This window comes from Tachyglossus aculeatus, chromosome 4 (genome assembly GCF_015852505.1).
Source record: "Tachyglossus aculeatus isolate mTacAcu1 chromosome 4, mTacAcu1.pri, whole genome shotgun sequence".
Lineage (NCBI taxonomy): Eukaryota > Metazoa > Chordata > Mammalia > Monotremata > Tachyglossidae > Tachyglossus > Tachyglossus aculeatus.
This window is the reverse complement of record NC_052069.1, coordinates 81,433,676-81,455,097: the sequence shown is the minus strand read 5'-3', so window position 1 is coordinate 81,455,097 and position 21,422 is coordinate 81,433,676. Positions and strand designations below refer to the sequence as shown.

Here is a 21,422-nt window from a genome sequence, read left to right as displayed (position 1 = left end):
ATATCAATCAACCAAATTTTCGGATGACTGAAAAGTAGATATGCGAGGTGTGTACAGTACTCGATAACAACCACGTTAAAAGCATTTTCCTACAGCCTATACAAAATGTTAACACCACCAAAAAAAAAAAAAAAATAAACCTAACTTTCAAATTACAATTGGGACTAGGAAAAAAAGTTGTCATTGTCAATGCCATTCAAGGATCCCAGTGAACAACTTCATATCATCTGCTCCCTCTCCATATCTCATCGGACTACAGTGACATTCGGGGAGCTGGTAACGTTTTCTTTTTCACTAACTTCAACTCAACACCTTACCTCTAGTGTTAAATCTCTCGACTGCTGATTTCTCAATTTTTCCATTTCTCTACGGAATTTGGATTCTTTTACTTCAAAACCACCTAATTCAGTCAGGATCTTTAAAAAGCCCACAAAGACTGTATTAGTTTCGACAATACCTTGAACATATAGAACAGAATTCTACGAAGGAAAAAAAAAAAGATACTCACCGACCCAGGCTCTGCTCCTACATCTTCCATAAATACCCGTCCAAAGAGCTCTAGGGAAAGCCGCCAACGGCCTAGAAGCATATCGTGAGAAATAACCATTCCCATGAAACTGCACTGGGGCCTGGGAGACATTGACCGGGGAGAGGAAAAAAAGCCACCTTAGTCACTTCTGGAGCAAAAATTAAGTGGAATGTAAACAACTTGAATCGACATGCACCTTTCTAGAAATTATATTTTATTTAACCTTCGCAAGTGACGAGAGGCTGATCAGTACATCACACTGGCCCCTCTAGCCACAAAACAGAATATGTAATTTACCCACAGCAAAGTAATGAAGCAGTCGGCAAGCTGAGGACAGAACCCTATTTTCCAGTGCACTACTATAGCCATTAATCAATCAAGAACAGTTCCACTCCCTATCAGATTAACAGGAGGGTGGTCTAGTAATAATGACATTAATGCCTAATACATCAACACAGACATTTCAACTCCTGAACAGAGAAAATTAGCTCAGATATGTAAAGGTCTCTCTACTGATTTACAGCCCCTCGGGTACTATTTTTCTTTTTAACCGTATCAATGCTCAACTTTGAAATTTGTCACTCAAAGCAATGTTTTGCCTCCTCCCAAATGAAATACTATGTTAAAACTTGATGATCAAGTCCGAAGGCTCTAGAAGATAAACCTTTTTACATCTCTATATACCTGAATGACGTAAGGGGTGGGCCTTCACTTTCAGTCAGTCCAATCTCGGCCAGCAAGCTGTTCTTTAACTGGGCTGCCAGGTCGTGGGCAGACGGTCCTGGCTTCGAACTCTCCGATTCTTCCGTTAACAAATGTTGTTCCTCTCCTTCCTTCTTTTGCCGATTCTGCATGTTCATGACATTTTTCAGGTTTGCAGCGTAAGACATTTTGGTTGGAAGAACCTGAAAGGAATGTCAAAGTGAATATGAAAAATGCCCGTTAAATTTTGATAAGCCCTTGCCTCCCATCCCGACTGTGGCTGTCCCTCAGGACTCCCTTCTAAATCTCCTACTCTCCTCGCTTTATAGGCACTGCCCTGTCAAACTCACCCCCTCTCACAGCTTCAACTCGCCCTTCTACACAGACGATTCCCAAATCTTCCTCGCCAGCTCCCAACTCGCTCCTTCTCTCATGCTGCCACTTCTTCCCGCCTCCTCTCCAAGACATCCCTACTTGGAAGTCCCAATGGCACCTCAAACCCCTCATGCCTAAAACTGAACAACTCATCATCTCTGGATTGTAAACTCGTTATGGGCAGGGAACACGGCTGCGAATTCTGTTGTACTGCGCTCTCCCAAGAGCTTAGTAAAATGTTCTGCACGTAGTAAGTGCTCAATAAATGCAACTGATCAATTGATTCCCTTCAATATCTTCTCCACCTAACTTTCCTATTAATTGACCACTGTCATTTTCTTTGTCTCGAGCCTAAAACTGTGCCGTTAGCCCTGAGGCCCCCCAATCTTTAAAACCCAATATTTGATCTGTTGCAAAATCCTGTTTGATTTTCCTTCAGTTTTTTTCAGCCCCCCACTTTCCTCCCCCATTCAGGTTAGCCCAGGCACTTATAAAATCCAAACTAGACAACAGCCTGCTCGCTTGCCTTCTGGGTCTTCCCCTCTCCGTCCACCGGCACTTCACCCTGTTGTCCAGATCACTTTGTAAAACACGATTCTGCACACATCTGCCCACTCCTCACAAACCTACATTGGCTAACCATTCCTTGCTGCCATCAAGCAGAAGCTACTAACCATTTAGTTGAAGTTATTCAATCTACTCTCCTCTTTTTATTTTATTTTTTAAAATAGTACTTGCTAAATGCTTACTGCGCGCCAAGCACCGGGATAGTTACAAGACAATCAGCTCCCGTCCACATGGGGCTCACAGTCTAAAGAGGAGGGACTACGATTTACTCACCATTTTACTCACCAATGATATAACTGAGGCACAGAAAAGTGACATGCCTAAGGTCACAGAGCAGACAAGTAGCAGAGCCAGGATTCGAACCCAGGTATTCTGACTATCAGCCCGTACTCTTTCTACTAGGCCACACTGCTTCTTTCGCCCCTACTCTCTACTCACACTGTTTGTTCCTTTCAACACGGGAGAGGTTAGATGTGAAATTCTGAAATAGCAAAAATCCTTAAATTTCTAATAGAGTCTCAATTTGTACACAGCCTTTATTGGAGTCCACTAGATTCCAAGCTCTCAATGGGCAGGGGTGGTATCTCCCAAGCCTGTTGGACAATCAATCAATGGTCCTTGAGTGCTTACTGTAGGCTCAGAACTGAACTAAGCGCTTGGGAAAATACACTACAATACAGTAGAGCTGGTAGACACAATGCACTCAAGGGGTTTACAGTCTAGTGGGAGACAGACGTTAAAAAAATCAGGACGTTACGGAAAGGGGAAGCATCAGAATAAATGAATGTGTACATAAGTGAGGTGGGGTGACCGCTCAGTGTAGAGAGATCAAAGTCCATTATCAACAAAGGAGGACAAATAGGGTGGGGAGATGGGAGGTTAGTCGAGAGATGTGGTTTTAATATGGCTTTGAAGATGGGTACAGTGAAGGCTTGGCTGCTATGAAGGGGGGAGGAGGGACTTCCAGGAAGGAGGGATGTGAGCAAGGGGTCAACGGTGAGAAAGACGAGACCGAGATTACAGTAAAAGTCCGTTGGTGTGGGAGGAGCAAAGTGTTCTGGCTGCGTGGTAGTGGGAACTGGGACAACGTGATCACCTTGTATCCCCCCAGTGCTTAGAACAGCGCCTGTATATATGTTTGTACATATTTATTACTCTATTTTACTTGTACGTATTTACTATGCTATTTATTTTATTTTGTTAATATGTTTCGTTTTGTTGTCTGTCTCCCCCTTCTAGACTGTGAGCCCGCTGTTGGGTAGGGACCGTCTCTAGGTGTTGCCAACTTGTACTTCCCAAGCGCTTAGTACAGTGCTCTGCACACAGTAAGTGCTCAATAAATACGACAATGAATGAATGAGCTGAGCGAGCCTCAGGAGGAGGAGAACTGACTCCGTGCTCTGCATACAGCAGACCCTTACTGAATACCATTTAAAGCAAATAATCAGGTAAGTTTCAGACTTTTCAAGTGACAGGATTTCCCAGGAGGAAAATTAGGGAGATTTCCCCCTCCCAAAATCTTTTACCAGGTGAAAAGAGGAATGGTTCTTAGAAATCAATCTCAAACATCTAAAGTAAATCCCTTTTGCAGCACCACTGGTCTCAAGCCACAGAAGTTAACATCCAGTCACTGCAACACCTTATCTCCAAAATCGCAAGGCATGTAGCACCTTGAGAACATGTCTGAGGAAATGAATAGGAGGATTGAAATACAAACACAATGCCCGCAGTTATAAACCTTAACCTGCTTTTTAAGAGCTGGAATAATCTGGACATTTTACTGCACGTCAAATGCTGGACTGGAAGTGTTGAGGGCCTGTCGATTTTGCAGCCTTACCTCAAGACAATTTCTATCCACTGTAACCTCCATTAAGCACTTCCCACTGCTGGCAGAAGACGAATACAGACCCTGACTTGGGCGGCCAAAGAGGTCTTCTTTCCTGGCATTTGGCTGGAATTTCACAGACATAGTCTCGTTACATTACAAGCACACTGAGGTGGGGAACAAGAATTTAGTGGCAAATTAATCCCTTTCGTATCACCTGCAACAGATGTGGCTGATCGGCCAAAGGGATGGCTTCAGCCAGGGGGACATCAAAAGGATTTGGGGGGATACACCCAAGGAATGTCATGGAATCGGATCTCCGGAAAAACGGGTGATTCTGTCCAGTTTCTGCTGGGAGAGTCTCCTCATCCTTATCGTTCAGTGTAGCACCTAAGCAACAGAGGTAGAGAGGTTTTTTCATATGGAAAAAAAAAGCGGAATCAAACTTCAGCCATCCCTCTTCCTTGTGAAGGTGGTCCGTAATAGGGCTACATGGACCGAAATGGGCAGTGGCCATAAATCGGCCACCAGCCCTGAGCTTTTCTCATCCATCTCCCTACCAAGGGAAACAAGTTGGACCAGAATTGGGCAGTGGCCATAAATCGGCCATCAGCCCTGAGCTTTTCTCATCATCAATCGTATTTATTGAGCGCTTACTATGTGCAGAGCACGTTCTCATCCATCTCCCTACCAAGGGAAACAAGTTGGACCAGAATTCCGGTCCCCATTCACTGTTGTTTTGGTGACACCAAAACCTGCACCTAAGAGTTCAACTAAGAGCATTTGCTTAGAGTCACTCAAAAGGGAAGATAAACCCATAGCATCTTATACATATATATCTTCAGGCTTCCAGAACCTGACCAATGATTGCAAGACAAATACCCCACTGTATATTCACACAATGGGCTGTTCCGACAGGTTCACACGTATTGCTCTGCACACAGTAAGCGCTCAATAAATACGACTGAATGAATGAATATTGCCAAAGTTTCCATGAATCAGGTTTGTCGATAAAATCCCGCCTTGGTGATCGCTGGTGAGGACAAATTTTTGGTTTGCTAAAGAAAGCTGGTAAGTAGAAGTCGCAGCTTTGATGTTAAAATTATCACCATTAACTTTTATGATTTAATCAAAACTTCACTGGGAGGCCTTTCCCTATATTTTCACTTTCCTTTAATAGAATCTATATAATTATTTTAGGAAACTCATTCTCTAGTAACATTACAAGATCTCAGAAGGCAGAAGAGACACGCAAAAAAATAAGACTACAGAAAAATAAAATAGTAGAAAGCAATCCCTACACATCATTTTGTCCTCATTTTATAATCACAATAAGGTGAGGTGAAGAGGATGTACACTAGAGCAAGGTTTTGTGCACTAACTTTGATTTGTGTCGTCATCATTTTCATGTTCGGAATCCTCATTGTCAATACCCAGTTCCAAGAGCTCTCGCGTCCTTGAAATGAAAAACAAAACAAAAATCCCCCGGTGATTTTACATATTGTGCAGAGCTTTTTTGAATTACCTGAAACTCTCACCCTTGGAGATTTTACGTGTAACAACCCAAAGTGTTTCAAGTTTTAATTAGAGTCACAGGTTCAATCAACAAATACTGCATCAGCAAGTAGATAACTTTGGTTCTCAATAATGGACCGATTCCATGCTGCAGCCTTACAATAGCACAACAGCCTAGTCAACTGGAAAAAGGCAGAATGGAAGGAAACAATGAAATGCAAGCGAGTATTTCCATGGCTCTGACTGTAGCCATTTCCCACGACTGCTGCTTCTAAGAGGAAGAGCACAAGCAAATACTCGGACTAGTGGATGGGTCCCCGGTGATGGATACCCTAATGCCGGCTCTGCCCCTTTGCCCAAACAACGGTGAGGCCGGTTGGTTTGACCCAGCTGTGCCTCCCTGCAAGCATCTCTGTCATCAACTGCCGTCAATTTCACTTTGGCTTAGGGGCATTTTTAGTTGAAAATGAGGCAATAATTCCCCTCCAAGCCACCACTCCCTCCACCCAATGAATGCAGTACAGAATCGCCAAGGGCGAGGAAGCTTAATGTGAATTCAATTAACACATGGGAAGTGAGGGAGAAGGGAGTGGCTGAATGTGTTTCTCTGACGTTGGCAGGTGGCAATACAGTATGGTATTTCCACGCACTGAGAGCTGGGGTGGATACAAGCAAATCAAGTTGGACACAGTTCCTGTCCCATGTGCGGCTCACAGCCTCAATCCCCACCAAACTGAGACACAGAGAAGTGAAATGACTTGCCCGGGGTCACACAGCACACGAACAGCAGGGCTAGGATTAGAACCCATGACCTTCTGATTCCCAGGCCCGCGCTCTAACCACCGTGCCACGGGGCTTCTCTGAGGTGCTGCCTCCTCAAGTGGAGAACCAGGTGAGATGTGAAAGCAGTGCAACAGAGGCAGGGAGGGAACCATCTCCCCTGCAGCAGGCTGGACACGATTACAGTGGGGGTACAAGGATCCCGACGATGGATCCGTCAGCAATTGGTTTATGACTTGTCACTGGATTTTATGAATCGCACTTGTTCACAATCGGCAGTTGGCCTGTATTCAAAAGACTCCACTTGCCAAAAATTACTAATACTAGTAATTTCCATATAAAGTGCTTCCTAAAGAGAATTCCAATTTCACGATTTACAGATAATAATAATAACAACAATGACGGCATTTATTAAGCGCTTACTATGTGCACAGCACTGTTCTGAGTGCTGGGGTAGATACAAGTTAATCAGGTTGTCCCACGTGGGGCTCACAGTCTTAATCCCCGTTTTACAGATGAGGTAACAGGCTCAGAGAAGTGAAGTGACTCACCCAAAGTCACACAGCTAACAAGCGGCGGAGCCGGGGTTTGAACCCATGACCTCTGACTCCAAAGCCCGCGCTCTTTCCACTGAGCCACGCTGATGTGAAAGGGGCTACTGTCACATGCGGAGCTATAGCATTTTCTGAGCTAGGCACAAACCCGCATTTACTACTTTGCCTAGCACTGAAATATTGAAAGCCTCAAATATCTTTAGTTGAAATAATTCATTACTCTAATACGGTAGTAACTTTATAGCATTCTTATTGGGTCCGCATACGATTTCCTTTTCCCTTTGTTTACTGCTTCTAAGCCTTTTTTGATATTGTTAAAGGAAAAGCACTATTGCTCAGAGGGATGGCGTCATATTGAATCGAGAGAAGCAGCGTGGCTCAGTGGAAAGAGCCCGGGCTTTGGAGTCAGAGGTCATGGGTTCGAATCCCGGCTCCGCCACATGTCTGCTGTGTGACCTTGGGCAAGTCACTTCACTTCTCTGAGCCTCAGTCACCTCATCTGTAAAAATGGGGATTAAGACTGTGAGCCCCACGTGGGACAACCTGATCACTTTGTATCCCCTCAAGCGCTTAGAACAGTGCTTTGCACATAGTAAGCGCTTAACAAATGCCAACATTATTATTATTATTATCATTAAATGGAATTCACAACTCGAGTCAACTCAAGCTAGCTCTCTTCCTCCCTTCAAAGCCCTACTGAGAGCTCACCTCCTCCAGGAGGCCTTCCCACACTGAGCCTTCTTCCTCTCCCCCTCCTCCCCCAGCCCACCCCACCGCCTTACCTCTTTCCCCTCCCCACAGCACCTGTATATATGTTTGTGTGCATTTATTACTCTATTTATTTATTTTATTTGTACATATTTATTCTATTTATTTTACTTTGTTAATATGTTTTGTATTGTTCTCTGTCTCCCCCTTCTAGACTGTGAGCCCACTGGTGGGTAGGGACCATCTCTATATATTGCCAACTTGTACTTCCCACACGCTTAGTACAGTGCTCTGCACACAGCAAGCGCTCAATAAATACGACTGAATGAATGAAGGAGTCCAGGAAGAGATAAACTTTAAAATGTGCAACCTAAAACTCAAGGAAGTCTAACTAACAATAGGGCTCGTCAGGTTTCTCTTTCAAATTCCCACCAATGCAGAGGTCATAAACAGGGCAGTCGTCTTTGATGCTGTCCACATGGGCATCTGACTGCTGAGGTTGGCACATTATGGTAACAAAAACATATAACTCAATTTGGATTTACTGGAGACTGAACCTGAGATTAGAACAGGTTTTTCGAGACAGGTGAAGAAAACAAAAACCCCTTTAACTTAGTCCTTCTATTCAATAACGGTTTGCTTCAGTACCTCTTCCGTTCCAACTGAGGGGTGTCCAACGTTGTCTGTTGGTTCATTGCTTTAATCCAGTAAATAAGAGCTTGAAATACATACGCCACATGTTTCAGTGAGCAAACATCCAAAACTGGAAGTACATCGGAATGCTCATCATTATGAGAACGCATTAAAGAAAGGGCATAATTTAAGAAATCTCCTCGAGCAGACATCATTCCCTGACGAGCACTGAGCAAAGTAGCACGTCTGTTGAAGTGGAAAAAAAGGTTACTGTATTTTTCAATAAGAACGCAAGGGTTAAATCGAGCATTAGCAATTTATTACATACTGTATTGGAAAAACTAAAGTTCTCATGTTTGCCTAAAGCTACTGACCAGAATAACTTCCAAATCTGGTAACACACCCTACTGCAGTTTATATACACAACTGGCAAAACTAAGGTTCTCATGTTTTCCTAAAGTTACTGACCAGAATAACTTCCAAATCTGATAACACACCCTACTGCAGTTTATATACACAATTGGCAAAACTAAGGTTCTCATGTTTTCCTAAAGTTACTGACCAGAATAACTTCCAAACCTGGTAACACAACCTACTGCAGTTTATATACTCAATTGGCAAAACTAAGGTTCTCATGTTTTCCTAAAGTTACTGACCAGAAAAACTTCCAAAACTGCTAACACACCCTACTGCAGTTTATATACTCAATTGGCAAAACTAAGGTTCTCATGTTTTCCTGAAGTTACTGACCAGAATAACTTCCAAAACTGCTAACACACCCTACTGCAGTTTATATACTCAATTGGCAAAACTAAGGTTCTCATGTTTTCCTGAAGTTACTGACCGGAATAACTTCCAAAACTGCTAACACACCCTACTGCAGTTTATATACTCAATTGGCAAAACTAAGGTTCTCATGTTTTCCTAAAGTTACTGACCGGAATAACTTCCAAAACTGCTAACACACCCTACTGCAGTTTATATACTCAATCGGCAAAACTAAGGTTCTCATGTTTTCCTGAAGTTACTGACCAGAATAACTTCCAAATCTGGCAAAACACCCTACTGCAGTTTATATACTCTATTGGCAAAACTAAGGTTCTCATGTTTTCCTAAAGTTACTGACCAGAAATCTGGTAACACACCCTATCTATCCCCTTCCCCCGTGGTAACACATCTGCCAGAAATGAGAGCACGTGAGTAGAAGAGTGCAAACCACTAGCTCTATTATCAACTACTCTAAGTGCATTCTCAGTCCTGAAGTTCTGACTAGATCAAGGTCCATCCATCATTCAAGACTGGAAGCTCCCGTCACCCCTCGTTAATTTAATCACGGACTGGGAGATGTCCCCTATGTCCTTCTTCCCTAAAAGCTGTATCAATCGATCAATGGTATTTAATGGACACTTAGTGCGTGCAGAGCATTGTACTTTAAGCACTTGGGAGGGAGTACACTACAACAGGTGAGGCACACTCCAAGAGTCCTTCACGCATCAGTCCAGTCAATTTTGGCCTGCTGCCCTGGGACTCGTGCCTTTTCAGGTGGGCCACCTTTTCTATATTCTAGTTCTGGTTTGCCTGTATGCCACCTGCCGCTTGACAGACACTGTGTGCTTATCAGAGCAGTGCTCTTCTGACACTCCCAGATTTAGAGGCCTGAGACTTGGGTGAAAAAAACATTAAGGTCTGGTAGTTGGGCTCAGGAAGGCCTGGGAAGTTCAATCAACGAGATGGATAAATGCCAGGACGCAGAACTATTGCACAAAGAAATGCAAACTTGGTGTTACACACGGCTGAGCATTGGGCTCCGTTGAATTTCTGTGTAAGGGGAAAAATAACCGTGCCATCATCATCATCATCTATCGTATTTATTGAGCGCTTACTATGTGCAGAGCACTTTACTAAGCCCTTGGGAAGTACAAATTGGCAACATATAGAGACATGTAGAAAAATACTGACCGTTTGGGCCAAGCGTCTGCCCTTCAACTATCCCAAGACGCACACTTACGCACAGGGAGCACTACCAGCGGTAAGTGGGTGTACCTTCTTCATTATCATACTGCCTAGGGTTAATCAGTTAACTACTTTTCAGATGAAAAGGATGATCAGTGACATATTCCATTACTGGGATAGGCAGAAGAATAGCCTGTGTCTCACTCCTACGGTGGCAGGGCTTTGCTTTTACCCTTAGGGTTCCTAAAATAGAAACTGTAGCAAGAAAGCTGTTCATTATACTGTGATGGGTGGTGCTTGTTTCCTCCGTCCCAAAGGAGCTAGGAGGAACGTGAACTGGGAAGGACTGAGTGGCGGGGCCGTATTTGGGAGATTCTAAGCCACTGAGCAATATCCCGTAGCGAAAGCGGAATCACCTCCGGCCTTCCAGCGTTCGCAAACTGGCCTCCTCTCGCGCAGTCATCCGCTCTCTTCGGGTTGAGTTCTGGGAGGCGTGCAGGGGGTGATTGGGGTGGCCGGGGTCACCGGCTGACGCTAGCGCCGAACCGTAACGGAGCTGGGCTTCAGTGGAATCCATAATGCTGACCATCCAATTCCAAGTGGGAATGAGCTTCTCTTCAACGTAATTCTAGGCAGACAAAAGGGTCCCGTGGTTCAAAGTGGTCAAAGATGAAAACCAGCCAAGAATTTCAATACGACCCAACCCAACAGATTTCATCTGAGGCTCAATTTTCAAGACCTAGATCATTAATCCTTATAAAATTTTCTATATGACCCCGGCTGAGTCGTTACCATAAAAGAGGGATACGGAATCAATGTCTGTACATGGGTCATACCTGCAAATTTACCGCATCTTGGTAGGTCAGCTTGACGGCTGCCGGGATCTGGGAGTACACGAGGTGATTGTACTTGGGAATCAGCCCCATCAAATCAGAGATCTGCCGGATGACGATGCTGTACGCCCTGGCCAAACTGCTCGCGGAGGTTAAATAGCTGCTGGCGTTGCTTGCTTCCAGAGCTGCTGCGGCAGCTGCAGCACTCGTACTTATGGTGCCGCTCCGGCGTAGGTTTGACGGATCGATATAAATCAAACCCGCTGAACTGGCTAAAATGAAAGAACAGAACCACGGTGAACTACTATTCTGCACCACCATTCTCACACTGAAAATTCTCCACTGCGTGACCCCCCAAATCTTTCTCCGGGAACCCTTCATCAACTCTCACTCAACCTGTCATCCACAGTCTTCCCACCTGACGTTTCCTCCCCGCTCTTCACAGTTCCCTCTCCTCTATGAAAAACGTATTTAAACCAATTCCGGCCCCAAAGGAGTCCTCGACCGATCTTTCTCCCGAGATCACGCTCAACCTGTACATTCCAACTCTCTAAATCTCATACACGTGACCCATATTTGTGGTTTATATTTTTGGGTTGTGGGTAAGTGGTGTGGCCTAGCGGGAACAACGCAGGCCTGGGAATCGAGAGGACCAGAACTAGGCTCCGCCATCCGGGCAAGTAACTTAACCTGTGCCTCAGTTTCCTCACCTGTAAAATCAGGGTTCAATACCTTTGTTCCTCCTTAGACTGTTAGCCCTGTGTAGGACCAACATGGTGTCTGATCCAATTATAACGTATTATAACCCCAGAATTGAACACAGTGCTTTAAAGTAACTTAACCTGTGCCTCAGTTTCCTCACCAGTAAAATCGGGGTTCAATACCTTTGTTCCTCCTTAGACTGTTAGCCCTGTGTAGGACCAACACGGTGTCCGATCCAATCATAACGTATCTACCCCAGAATTGAACACAGTGCTTCAATACCTCAATAAGTACTATGCCTCTGGCATTTGCCTGTCTACTCTTTCTCACTCAGCCCCCTCGTTCACTTGGGTGAGGGCAGGAAACTCTTAACTCCCCACAGTCCCTAGAGTGATTTCTGCGCAGAGATGCTGCTCAAAACACAACTGATTTCAAACGGGGCCAATCTAAAATCTGTCACGTTGATCTCGAAGGAAGAGACCTTTCCTTAGGAAACAGTCTCTTCGTCTGGGAAGAGATGCCTTCAAACGATGACCCAACATCGACACGTCCACCTCACCCAAAGCGAAAACGCCTCAGTGAGAAAGCCAACGGACGTTGACTAAGAAGTGCCATATGTAACGTTGACCCGGCCATCTCACCCAAAGCGAAAACGCCTCAGTGAGAAAGCCAACGGACGCTGAGAAGCGCCGTATGTAAACTTGCCTGCCGGTGCCGACGTACTGGAAGGGGCGGTGCTTGTCGCTCTGGGATTTTGGGTGTTGCGCACGGCCCACTGCATCGAGCGGGGTGCCTGGGCGGCACCGTTGGCATGGGAACTGTTGGTGGTCCTCTCCAGAGGCTCGTCCAGCATAAAGGTCTCCTGCTCTATGTCGTCACTCTGGCTGCTGCTACTGTCTGAGTCACTCGAGTCGTTAGACTGGGAGTCATCTTCGGAAAAAAAGGCAGGAACGCTGCTGGCACCTAATCGAATTACGAGGGGGAAAAAAAAATAACATTACCCTGAACGGGTTTAGGGGAATGAAGACATCTCGCAATTATGATTCATTTCCTTTCCAGAAACTTGTAGTTGCAGACTAATCAGAATGTCCCATCTGTCTTCTGATCCCTGGTCTGTAAGACCAATTAAGCTTCTTAGAAGCCACTTTATAGAACAGTTTTGATTTGACTTTCTGTGACTACAACAAAGAAAAGGATGTTAACAAGGTTCTCCGTTTTAGGGTTAAGTAAGCAGAGGAGAAAAAGTGAAGTTCAGGCTGTTTTTCAATCATTTAACTGTCAGTAGGGTTTATTTATATAATCTAAGTGTATAAAAACTCAATAAAATACACAATCAAATTTACCTTTAGAGAAAAACATGGCATATCTATCAACTCTATTATAGTGCGCTTTCCCAAGTGCTTAGTATAGTGCACTGCACAAGGTAAGCGCTCAATAAATACAATTGATGGTGTCATTACCCGCTTCCGAACCAGCAGTAGCTGCGGTGACAACGCTTCGGCGCCCACTGGCATTATCCTGGTTGCTGTGGTTACTCTCACTGTCGCTTTCGGTTTCAGCCGCTGCTAGTAAATCCAGCTCCATATCACTCCCTAGAAAACATGTTTAAAGTGAAAGTTCAGTGATGTCACGGGTCACCACGGTTCAAGTGGTCTGAAGAGCTAAAGAGGAGCTCAAAAGCTGAGAAAAGAATGTCGAGAATAGAGAAAAGTCAAAGGATACCTGAGATATATAGTACAGCTGTCTACAAAAATTGGAAGACCTGGGATGCTCAGTATAAAATTCCACAAGGCAGGATGTGAAAGATAAACAGGTTCCAAAGAGTACTCGGCAGAAAATAATTTGGAAACATCATTTGTAGAGTCCATTCAGTAATTAAATGGTATTTATTGAGAGCTTACTGTGCGCAGAGCACTGGACTAAGCGCTTGGAAGAGTACAGACTCATTCCTTGCCCCCAACAAGCTGGGGGAGGGAGGGCACAGATGTTAATATAAATGAATTACAGATATGCACATAAGTGTTGTGGGGCTGGGAGGGGGGAAGAACAGAGGAAGCAAGTCAGGGCGAGGCAGGAGTTAGTGGAAGAGGAAAGGGGGGGTGCTTAGTAAGAGAAGGCCTCTTAGAGATGTGCCTTCAATTAGGCTTTGCCGGGTGGGGAATAATTGACGGATTTGGGGAGGGCGTTCCAGGCCAGAGGCCGGACAAGGGCGAGGGGTCGACAGTGAAATAGATGGGATCGAGGTTAGCATTAGATGAGCAAAACGTGCAGGCTGGGTTGTAGTACGAGAGTAGCGAGGTGAGGTAGGAATGGGCAAAGTGATAGAGTGCTTCAAAACCAAAGGTGAGGAGTTTTTGTTCTCCCCCTTTTAGACCGTGAGCCCACTGTTGGGTAGGGACTGTCTCTATATGTTGCCAACTTGTACTTCCCAAGTGCTTAGTACAGTGCTCTGCATAAAGTAAGCGCTCAATAAATACGATTGATTGATGTGGAGGTGGAAAGGCAATCACTGGAGTTTTCTGAGGAGCTGGGTGACACGTCCTGAACGTTTCTGTATGAAAGTGATTCAGGCAACAGAGTGAAGAATGGACTCTTATGGTGCCGACTTGTACTTCCCAAGCATTTGGTACAGTGCTCTGCACACAGTAAGCGCTCAATAAATACTACTGAATGAATGAATGACTGGAGTGGGGATCTGCACACAGTAAGCGCTCAATAAATACTACTGAATGAATGAATGACTGGAGTGGGGAGACACAGGAGGCTGGGAGGTCAGCAAGGAGGCTGATACAGTAATCCACGCGGGACTGTATTAACGTGGTAGCAGTTTGGATGGAGAAGACAGGGCAGACTTTTGCAATGGTGCAAAGAGCGGAACGACAGGCCTTAGTAATGGACTGAATATATGGGTTTAATGAGAGACAGGTTACGGGCTTGTGAGGCAGGAAGGATGGTGGTGCCATCTACAGTGATGGGGAAGGACAGGGTTTGGGTGGGAGGATATGAAAGTTCTGTTTTGGACCTGTTGGGCTTGAGGTGAAGGGAGGACATCCAAGTTGAGATGTCTTGAGAGCAAGAAACTGAAATCTAAGACCGCAGATAGGAAGAGAGATCAGAGCTGGAGATGTAGATTTGGGTATCATTCGCATAGAGATGAGAGATGGTAGTTCAAACCATGGGAGCGAATGAGTTATCCACGGGAGTGGGTGTAGACGGCAAATAAAAGGGGTCCCAGATCTGAACCAGTTAGGGGGTGGGAGACAGAGGAAGAAACCGCGAAGGTGACTGGCAGAGAGATAAGAGGAGGACCAAGAGAGGACAGTGTCAGTGAAGCCAAGGTTGGATAATGTTGTTAAGCGTTTACTATGCGCCAGCCACTGTACTAAAGTGCTGGGGTACATACACGCAAATCAGGTTGGGTCCCTGTCCCACACTGGGCTCATAGTCTTAATCCCCATTTTACAGATGAGGTGACTGAGGCATAAAGAAGTTAAGTGACTACCCACAGTCACAGAGCGGACAAGTGGCAGAGCCAGGTTCTTGACTCACGAGCCCAAGCTGCTTCAATGGCATTCAGTGGCATTCTACTTTCAAGCTTCCTAAATGCAAACTTTAAGATACTCTGAAATAGAGCTGGGCATAAATAAGATACACACCATCCTCATCGTGTTCATCGTGCTGTCCTTCGGCTTCAGCGTTTTCTTCCCCGTGCTCTTCTTGTTCATCGTGATGGTCCTCTTCTCCAGCTACACCTTCCACCACCTCAACCTGAAACCAGATTCCTATTTTCAGACACACGCTTTGTACCGAAGGGTTAACAGGGCTTCTAGTGAAAAGTTTTATCTATCATTTAGGAAGAACGAACTGTATTCAGGTCACTTCACTGATAAAGAAAATCATTCAAAGTTACAAGAAGGATAGTTAAGCAAGATTACCATTTATACCATTTATACAATTCGGGGAAAATAGGCATAAAATTTGAATATGGGTAACAGCCTCACTTGTAGGCCTTTCAATTTCTGATATTTTTAAAAGGCAACTAATTTTTTAAAAACCCACAATGTAACAGAGCATTATTTCCTATTCAAATGACTTTGACCAATGAGTGAATTATAAACTTTTCTCCCCTGATGCATCTAGCCACTTCTCTCCTGGTCGTATCAACCCTCAAAGAAAGAAAAAAAGTTGATAGGAGGAAGACAAGGTGGAAAAACAATCCAGTGGAGAAAGTATCATGGTCAGGGACAGTGTAAATGAGACAATGCTAAGGGCTGGAGACAAGAAAAGAAAGCAAAGGGAAGAACGGTGAAACCGGAGTTTTTTTAATGGGACTTATTAAGCGCTTACTATGTATCAAACACTGTTCTAAGTCAATCAGGTTGGGACATCATCCCACATAGGGCTCACACTCTAAGTGGGAAGGAGAAGAAGTATTTCTTTTAATCCCCATTTTACAGTTGAGGAAACTGAGACACAGGAGTCAGATGACTCACCCGAGGTCATGAAGTAAGCAATTGGCAGAGCCAGGATTACAACTCAGATCCATAGAGATAAATATGGACATCATATTTAATCCATAGGCTCAGATAAATACGATTGATGATGATGATGATGATCCCCTGGCCCCCAGGCCTGTGGTCTTTCCACTAGGCCATGCTGCTTTGGTTTGGTTAACATTTTGGTGTGCCCATTATTTCAACCATATCAAAGTCACCCCCATCCTCCAGCCAAGAGATCCTAGCACCCTGGGATGAGAAACCCTTTATTTTGGCATTCCTAAACAGAGTGGTGACACTTGGGGGGGTCAGAGGTCATGGGTTCTAAACTGGGCTCCGCCACTTGTCGGCTGTGTGACTTTCTTTGGGCAAGTCACTTCACTTCTCTGAGCCTCAGTTACCTCACCTGTAAAATGGGGATTAAGACTGTGAGCCCCATGTGGGATAACCTGATTACTATGTATCTACTCCACTGCTTACAGCAGTGCTTGGCACATAGTAAGCACTTAATATCATCATCATCATCATTATTATTATTATTACTAAGGCTCCAGGTCCTCTTAGGCATTCCCAAAATTTCTATTTTATCTTTTAAAAAAAAACAAAAAACAGACAACCTCTTCCACATCTGCTGAAACAATATCATCTTGCTCTTCATCTCTGCCGCGAACCGGCTGGGATTGACTGATGCGTCTCTGTTGAGGATTTCTAATAATGTACGACGATTGAGATTGACTGGAGCTAAAAGAGAACACAAGGTTTTGAATCCTAATGGAACAGTTTATGTTCGGAATACTTCACTGAGCACAAATGAAAAACACAGATATTGTTGATGTGTAAGCATCTTACAGTAGGCATAGAATGGGCTACATATTTAGCATGCACTGTTCGTTTTAAAGATATTTTTACTAATATCAAAATTTTCCGTTAGTACAACTCCCTAGGACCTACAAACGTGCTCCCTCATTGGGTTCTTATGAGTTCATGAAGATAAAGGGCATAGATAGATTCACCCGTGGTACTGAAATAAAGCTACACTTGTAAAAAATTCAGATTTTAATCAACAAACTGGACTTTTCTGCCTTGAATCTACATTAGTATGTTTTTTTACAGAATTCACATGCAAATTATGTTACACTGTGAAACCGTTTACAAGTGATATATCGTTTATTTTATCTAAATGCATAGAAAGCAATCAATTGAATGCATTTACTGAGCACTGAATATGTGCAGAGCATTTTATTAAGGATTGATAGAGAGGTTCCTTGCCCTCAAAGAGCTTACAATAGCAAGGGAGACAGATCCCAACAATTTACAGGTAAGGGGAAGTGAGAGAGTATAAAAGATATCTACATGAGAGCAATGGGGATGGTAAAGTAGTTATGTGTCAGGTGGCACAGAATCATTGGAGAGGTAGTTGGGGGATGTAAGGTAAAGATTAATCCAGGAAGCCCTCATGGAGGAGATGTGATTTGAGAAGGGCTTTGAAGTTGGGAAGAGCTGCAGTATGTCAGCAATAAGCATCTGGCGACAGAAGAGATGAGAATGAGGTACAGTTGGGTCAACTTGAGAGGAATGAAGCACTGGCACCTGGGTCGAAGTGGGAGAAGAGAGTAGCTAAGTATGATGGCCAAAGCTGACATTGCTTTAAAGGTAATTGGGTCAGGAGTTTGGGTTTGATGTGGAAAGGAATGAGCACTCATGGATGTTTTTAAGGAGCTGTAATCAAGTGGTAATGAAAAGAAATTCTGACGCAAACTCCGGGAATAATTGTTTACAATCACTACCTCTACTCATCCACAAACACTTCAATATCAGGGTGACCGAAGAACAATTTAAGTCCAGGCAGACTACTAGGAGGAGCGAGGTGTCCTTTCCTCTCTGCTCCAGGTCAGACTGGTTCTCGGACACCTGTCGCAGGGCAGCACCGTGCAATTTTTCCTGTTGTCCGAAAATCGAAAAACTGCACTGCTTGTTCGCCTAAAGGAAAAGACTGGGGGCCGCCGAGATGATCCGGGAAGCCAAAGCAATTCCTCTTTTGGCAGTTGAACTCCAGGAGCAGTGACTAAATGGCTGCCGCCTCACCTTGAGAAAAATTACAGTAAACCTGCCTCGTAAAGAAGTACAATAAGTTTTTACCAGCAGCCTATTTTATCACCTCCTTCTGCCCCACAATAGGTGGGGGAAGGTTAAATATGGGAAGACCTTGCCACTCTAGCAGCACGTCATTAGAAGCCCCAGGCAAGCGACTATTCCTAAAGCCCACCACAAGCCTTTCACATTTAAAAGTACAAGGGTTTTGATGACGTTCCTCTCACTGCCTAGTAGCAGATGGCCCAGTGCTGAAGATCTGTGGCCCAGAAGCCTGGAAGAAGGAGCTAACATTACCTGCTCGACTGATCGGATGATGGCCGTGGCGGTAACGGTTCTACAGAGAACAGCTCTTCGCTGCCTTGCATGGCATCTATGCTAGTACTAGCCAGAGTAAATGGGGCGGTGGGGCGGGCAATACCCATCCGGACGGGAATAATCAGGGACTCTGCTACATTACATAATTCCTCCACAGCATATGGCAGCAGTGCTTGGAATACACGTTTGCATTTTCCTATTGGCTGTGGAATGAAGTTGCTGAAGGAAAAGAGGGAAGGAGGAAAGTTAATTAATTTTTTTTTAAATCTTGTACATGACGAGCCCCCTAAAATTACTTGTCCAGAGACATAAATAAATGGCAAGCATCTTACTTCTTCTTTTTGGATGAAGCCATTTCCACACTAAGAATGACAAAAACTCTTGCCACTGAACGTAGAAACCTCATTGTCACAGCAATAGCTTCTTCTCTACGTCCGGGAGTATATTTATTTTGGAGTTCTTTTACGAGAGTTCCTAACAAAGTATCTAAGAGCTAAAGAAACAAAACGTTAAATTACATCCACTCTTTTGTTGACAACATATTTCCCCATTAACCATTTAAGCACTTGTCTTGTTTAAAGTGTTTCTTCATTAATTTACAAATGACTAACCTGCAGTGCGAAATTTGAAATTAAAATACAACCTACCGTCTTCCACCTCTCCTTACTGAAGGTGACATTTGTTTCCTGACATAATACTTTGTACTAGTAACTGATTGACAAGTCACATAAAACACGCCTGTCACAATGTTTAAAGTCATTTTTTTTAATGCTTAATATCTAAATTTTTCCACTGAACAAGATCGCGTTGAAAGCAATACGGTATACTTACTAAAATATCTGCAGTACACTTGACTATAAGGCAGTGTGTGAAACAGTCTAACCGAATGGTGCCACTTTGTTGATTAAGGTATACTTGTTCTTCAGGCAAGAGATGACCTATTCTACTGCTGGCACTGAGGCTTGAAACATGAACAAGACAAAATACAGTCAAACTTCATGAAAACACCAATAATTATTAAATTATTAAAGGCTGGTGAATACATACGGGTCTTTATTCTCCTGTGAGCCAAACATGATCATAGATTTCAAGGCATTCCAGTCCTGCAACACACGCTCTAGAGCGAGCTGGGCGAACCTTGGAGGCTCTAAATCATGATCAGGCATATCTGAATCTAACGGGAGGTTTAAAAAAAGAAAGGAATGATGGTAGCAGTGGTAAAAAAAATCAAATAAAATCAACATTTAAGCAGTTGTAAAAAAAAATCAAATAAAATCAGGCAGTGTATCAACATTTAAAACTTTCCTGGGCTATGTCTCACCTTCAGGATTTGCGGTTTTACGATTACGATCTTCCCTAATTCGAGGTGGTCTATATTGGCAGTGTTCAACAGTTTGCCTTGCAACGGTCTGGACTAAAAACAGCAGCAAGTGCTCCCCCCTACAATATAAAATACCTTGGTGAGAAGAGGCTAAAAAATGGCTTCTCTCTCTTCCCTCTCAACCTTACCCACTCTCTGGCCCCCCAAGTTCACACTTGCCTGCTATTTGGCAGCGTTACAAGATTGGTGGTAGTCAGCAGGCGATAGAGCAGATCCAGTCGAGCAGATTTCTGTCCAGCGATTAGTGTTTTACACTTGCACTTTTCCCAGCAATCGCAATAGGCGGTCGGCGATGTCCGTTTGAGCCTAGGAAAGACCAAATGACAAAGCCGCTCAGCTATTATTTGGCAAATCAGTTCCATATTAGCATTTTAACGGCTTGGGTCCCAGTCCGAAGTCAGTTCAATATAAATTGGTGAAAAGTCAGGAAGACATCAACTGAATTAAATTGGGAAGATCAAAATTTTCTCATGTTTTAATGTATGCCGTACCTCTCAAAGACGCAAATTAATAGTACCAAGTAGTATGGTCGTAAGTAGAAAACAAAGGGTAAAGACCGATACGGACTGCTCATAATATTTACCTGTTCTCTGATTCACAAGGTAGACTAGACAAATATAGATTTGGAAATGAAATATATTCACTCACACATTCCCAAGTCCTTTATTGGACATAAAAGGCAGCCCTATCTTCAGACCTCCCACAATTTTGCTAAACCTACTCTCAACACCACCATGGGCTTGTGCACTCTCAGCAGGTGACCAAAGAGTCAAAAAGCCTAGACACGCAGTGTCCTCTCTGTCAGTTCTATACTGGAGCATGTCTTAAAATTTAATGTGGCAGAAACATTGAAAAGCTTATAAGCTTCCTATAAAATACACAAAGTCCTTAGATGGAAGAAATTCTACAAACACCACTAGAACAATAGACTTTTATCATCAATTTTCCAATAAAGGCCTGAAAATACCCCTCTGTATTTACACAAAGGCAGAAATGTTGTCTTCTTAGTCACAGACCTTGACAAAATAAGTGAACTCATTCCCACTGGAGTGTAATTTGGAGGGAAATATTTTTAGTATATTTAACGCTGAAATTCTCAATTATGTAACAAAAATACATTTTTGAGGGCAAATACCCTTTATACTATAATAATTTTGTAAGGGAATGGATGATCGTTTTTGAACAATGACTTCACAAATAAAGCTGAAAACGACAGAATGCAGAAGCATTAAAGTAGAAGTTGTCCGATTGGGTTTGTGAACAATTTAAAGGATCAGAAAAACGAAGACAATAAAGACAGCTCTTACTTGCAGTCGTGACCCTTATGACAGACCCTCGCACATTCTGTACAGCAGCAAAGTGATTCGAGCAAGCCGCAAGTACGACATTCAAAAATATCCTAAAATGAAAACGTTAAGTTGGGTTGAGATGGGGAAAAAAACTACACAAATCATTAAAAT

The 21,422-nt window shown here is 43.7% G+C and overlaps 1 protein-coding gene across 6 annotated transcripts in view; it reads right to left on the bottom strand.

The window, feature by feature from the left end:
- Nucleotides 1-21,422, bottom strand: part of UBR5 (ubiquitin protein ligase E3 component n-recognin 5) — a 147,496-nt gene that overhangs the window by 17,123 nt on the left and 108,951 nt on the right. For all 6 annotated transcript variants that reach the window (XM_038745452.1, XM_038745455.1, XM_038745456.1 and 3 more), the window contains 20 exons: nt 21,270-21,361; nt 20,122-20,268; nt 19,903-20,021; nt 19,629-19,755; nt 19,413-19,542; nt 18,914-19,074; nt 18,561-18,800; nt 16,790-16,913; nt 15,333-15,444; nt 13,137-13,268; nt 12,382-12,639; nt 10,978-11,246; nt 10,558-10,769; nt 8,204-8,434; nt 5,381-5,454; nt 4,216-4,388; nt 4,011-4,124; nt 1,214-1,434; nt 509-629; nt 318-416 (listed from right to left, as the gene is read on the bottom strand). In XM_038745452.1, the coding sequence (XP_038601380.1) occupies nt 318-416; nt 509-629; nt 1,214-1,434; nt 4,011-4,124; nt 4,216-4,388; nt 5,381-5,454; nt 8,204-8,434; nt 10,558-10,769; nt 10,978-11,246; nt 12,382-12,639; nt 13,137-13,268; nt 15,333-15,444; nt 16,790-16,913; nt 18,561-18,800; nt 18,914-19,074; nt 19,413-19,542; nt 19,629-19,755; nt 19,903-20,021; nt 20,122-20,268; nt 21,270-21,361 (3,156 nt within the window). The remainder of the gene's footprint in view (nt 1-317; nt 417-508; nt 630-1,213; nt 1,435-4,010; nt 4,125-4,215; nt 4,389-5,380; nt 5,455-8,203; nt 8,435-10,557; nt 10,770-10,977; nt 11,247-12,381; nt 12,640-13,136; nt 13,269-15,332; nt 15,445-16,789; nt 16,914-18,560; nt 18,801-18,913; nt 19,075-19,412; nt 19,543-19,628; nt 19,756-19,902; nt 20,022-20,121; nt 20,269-21,269; nt 21,362-21,422) is intronic.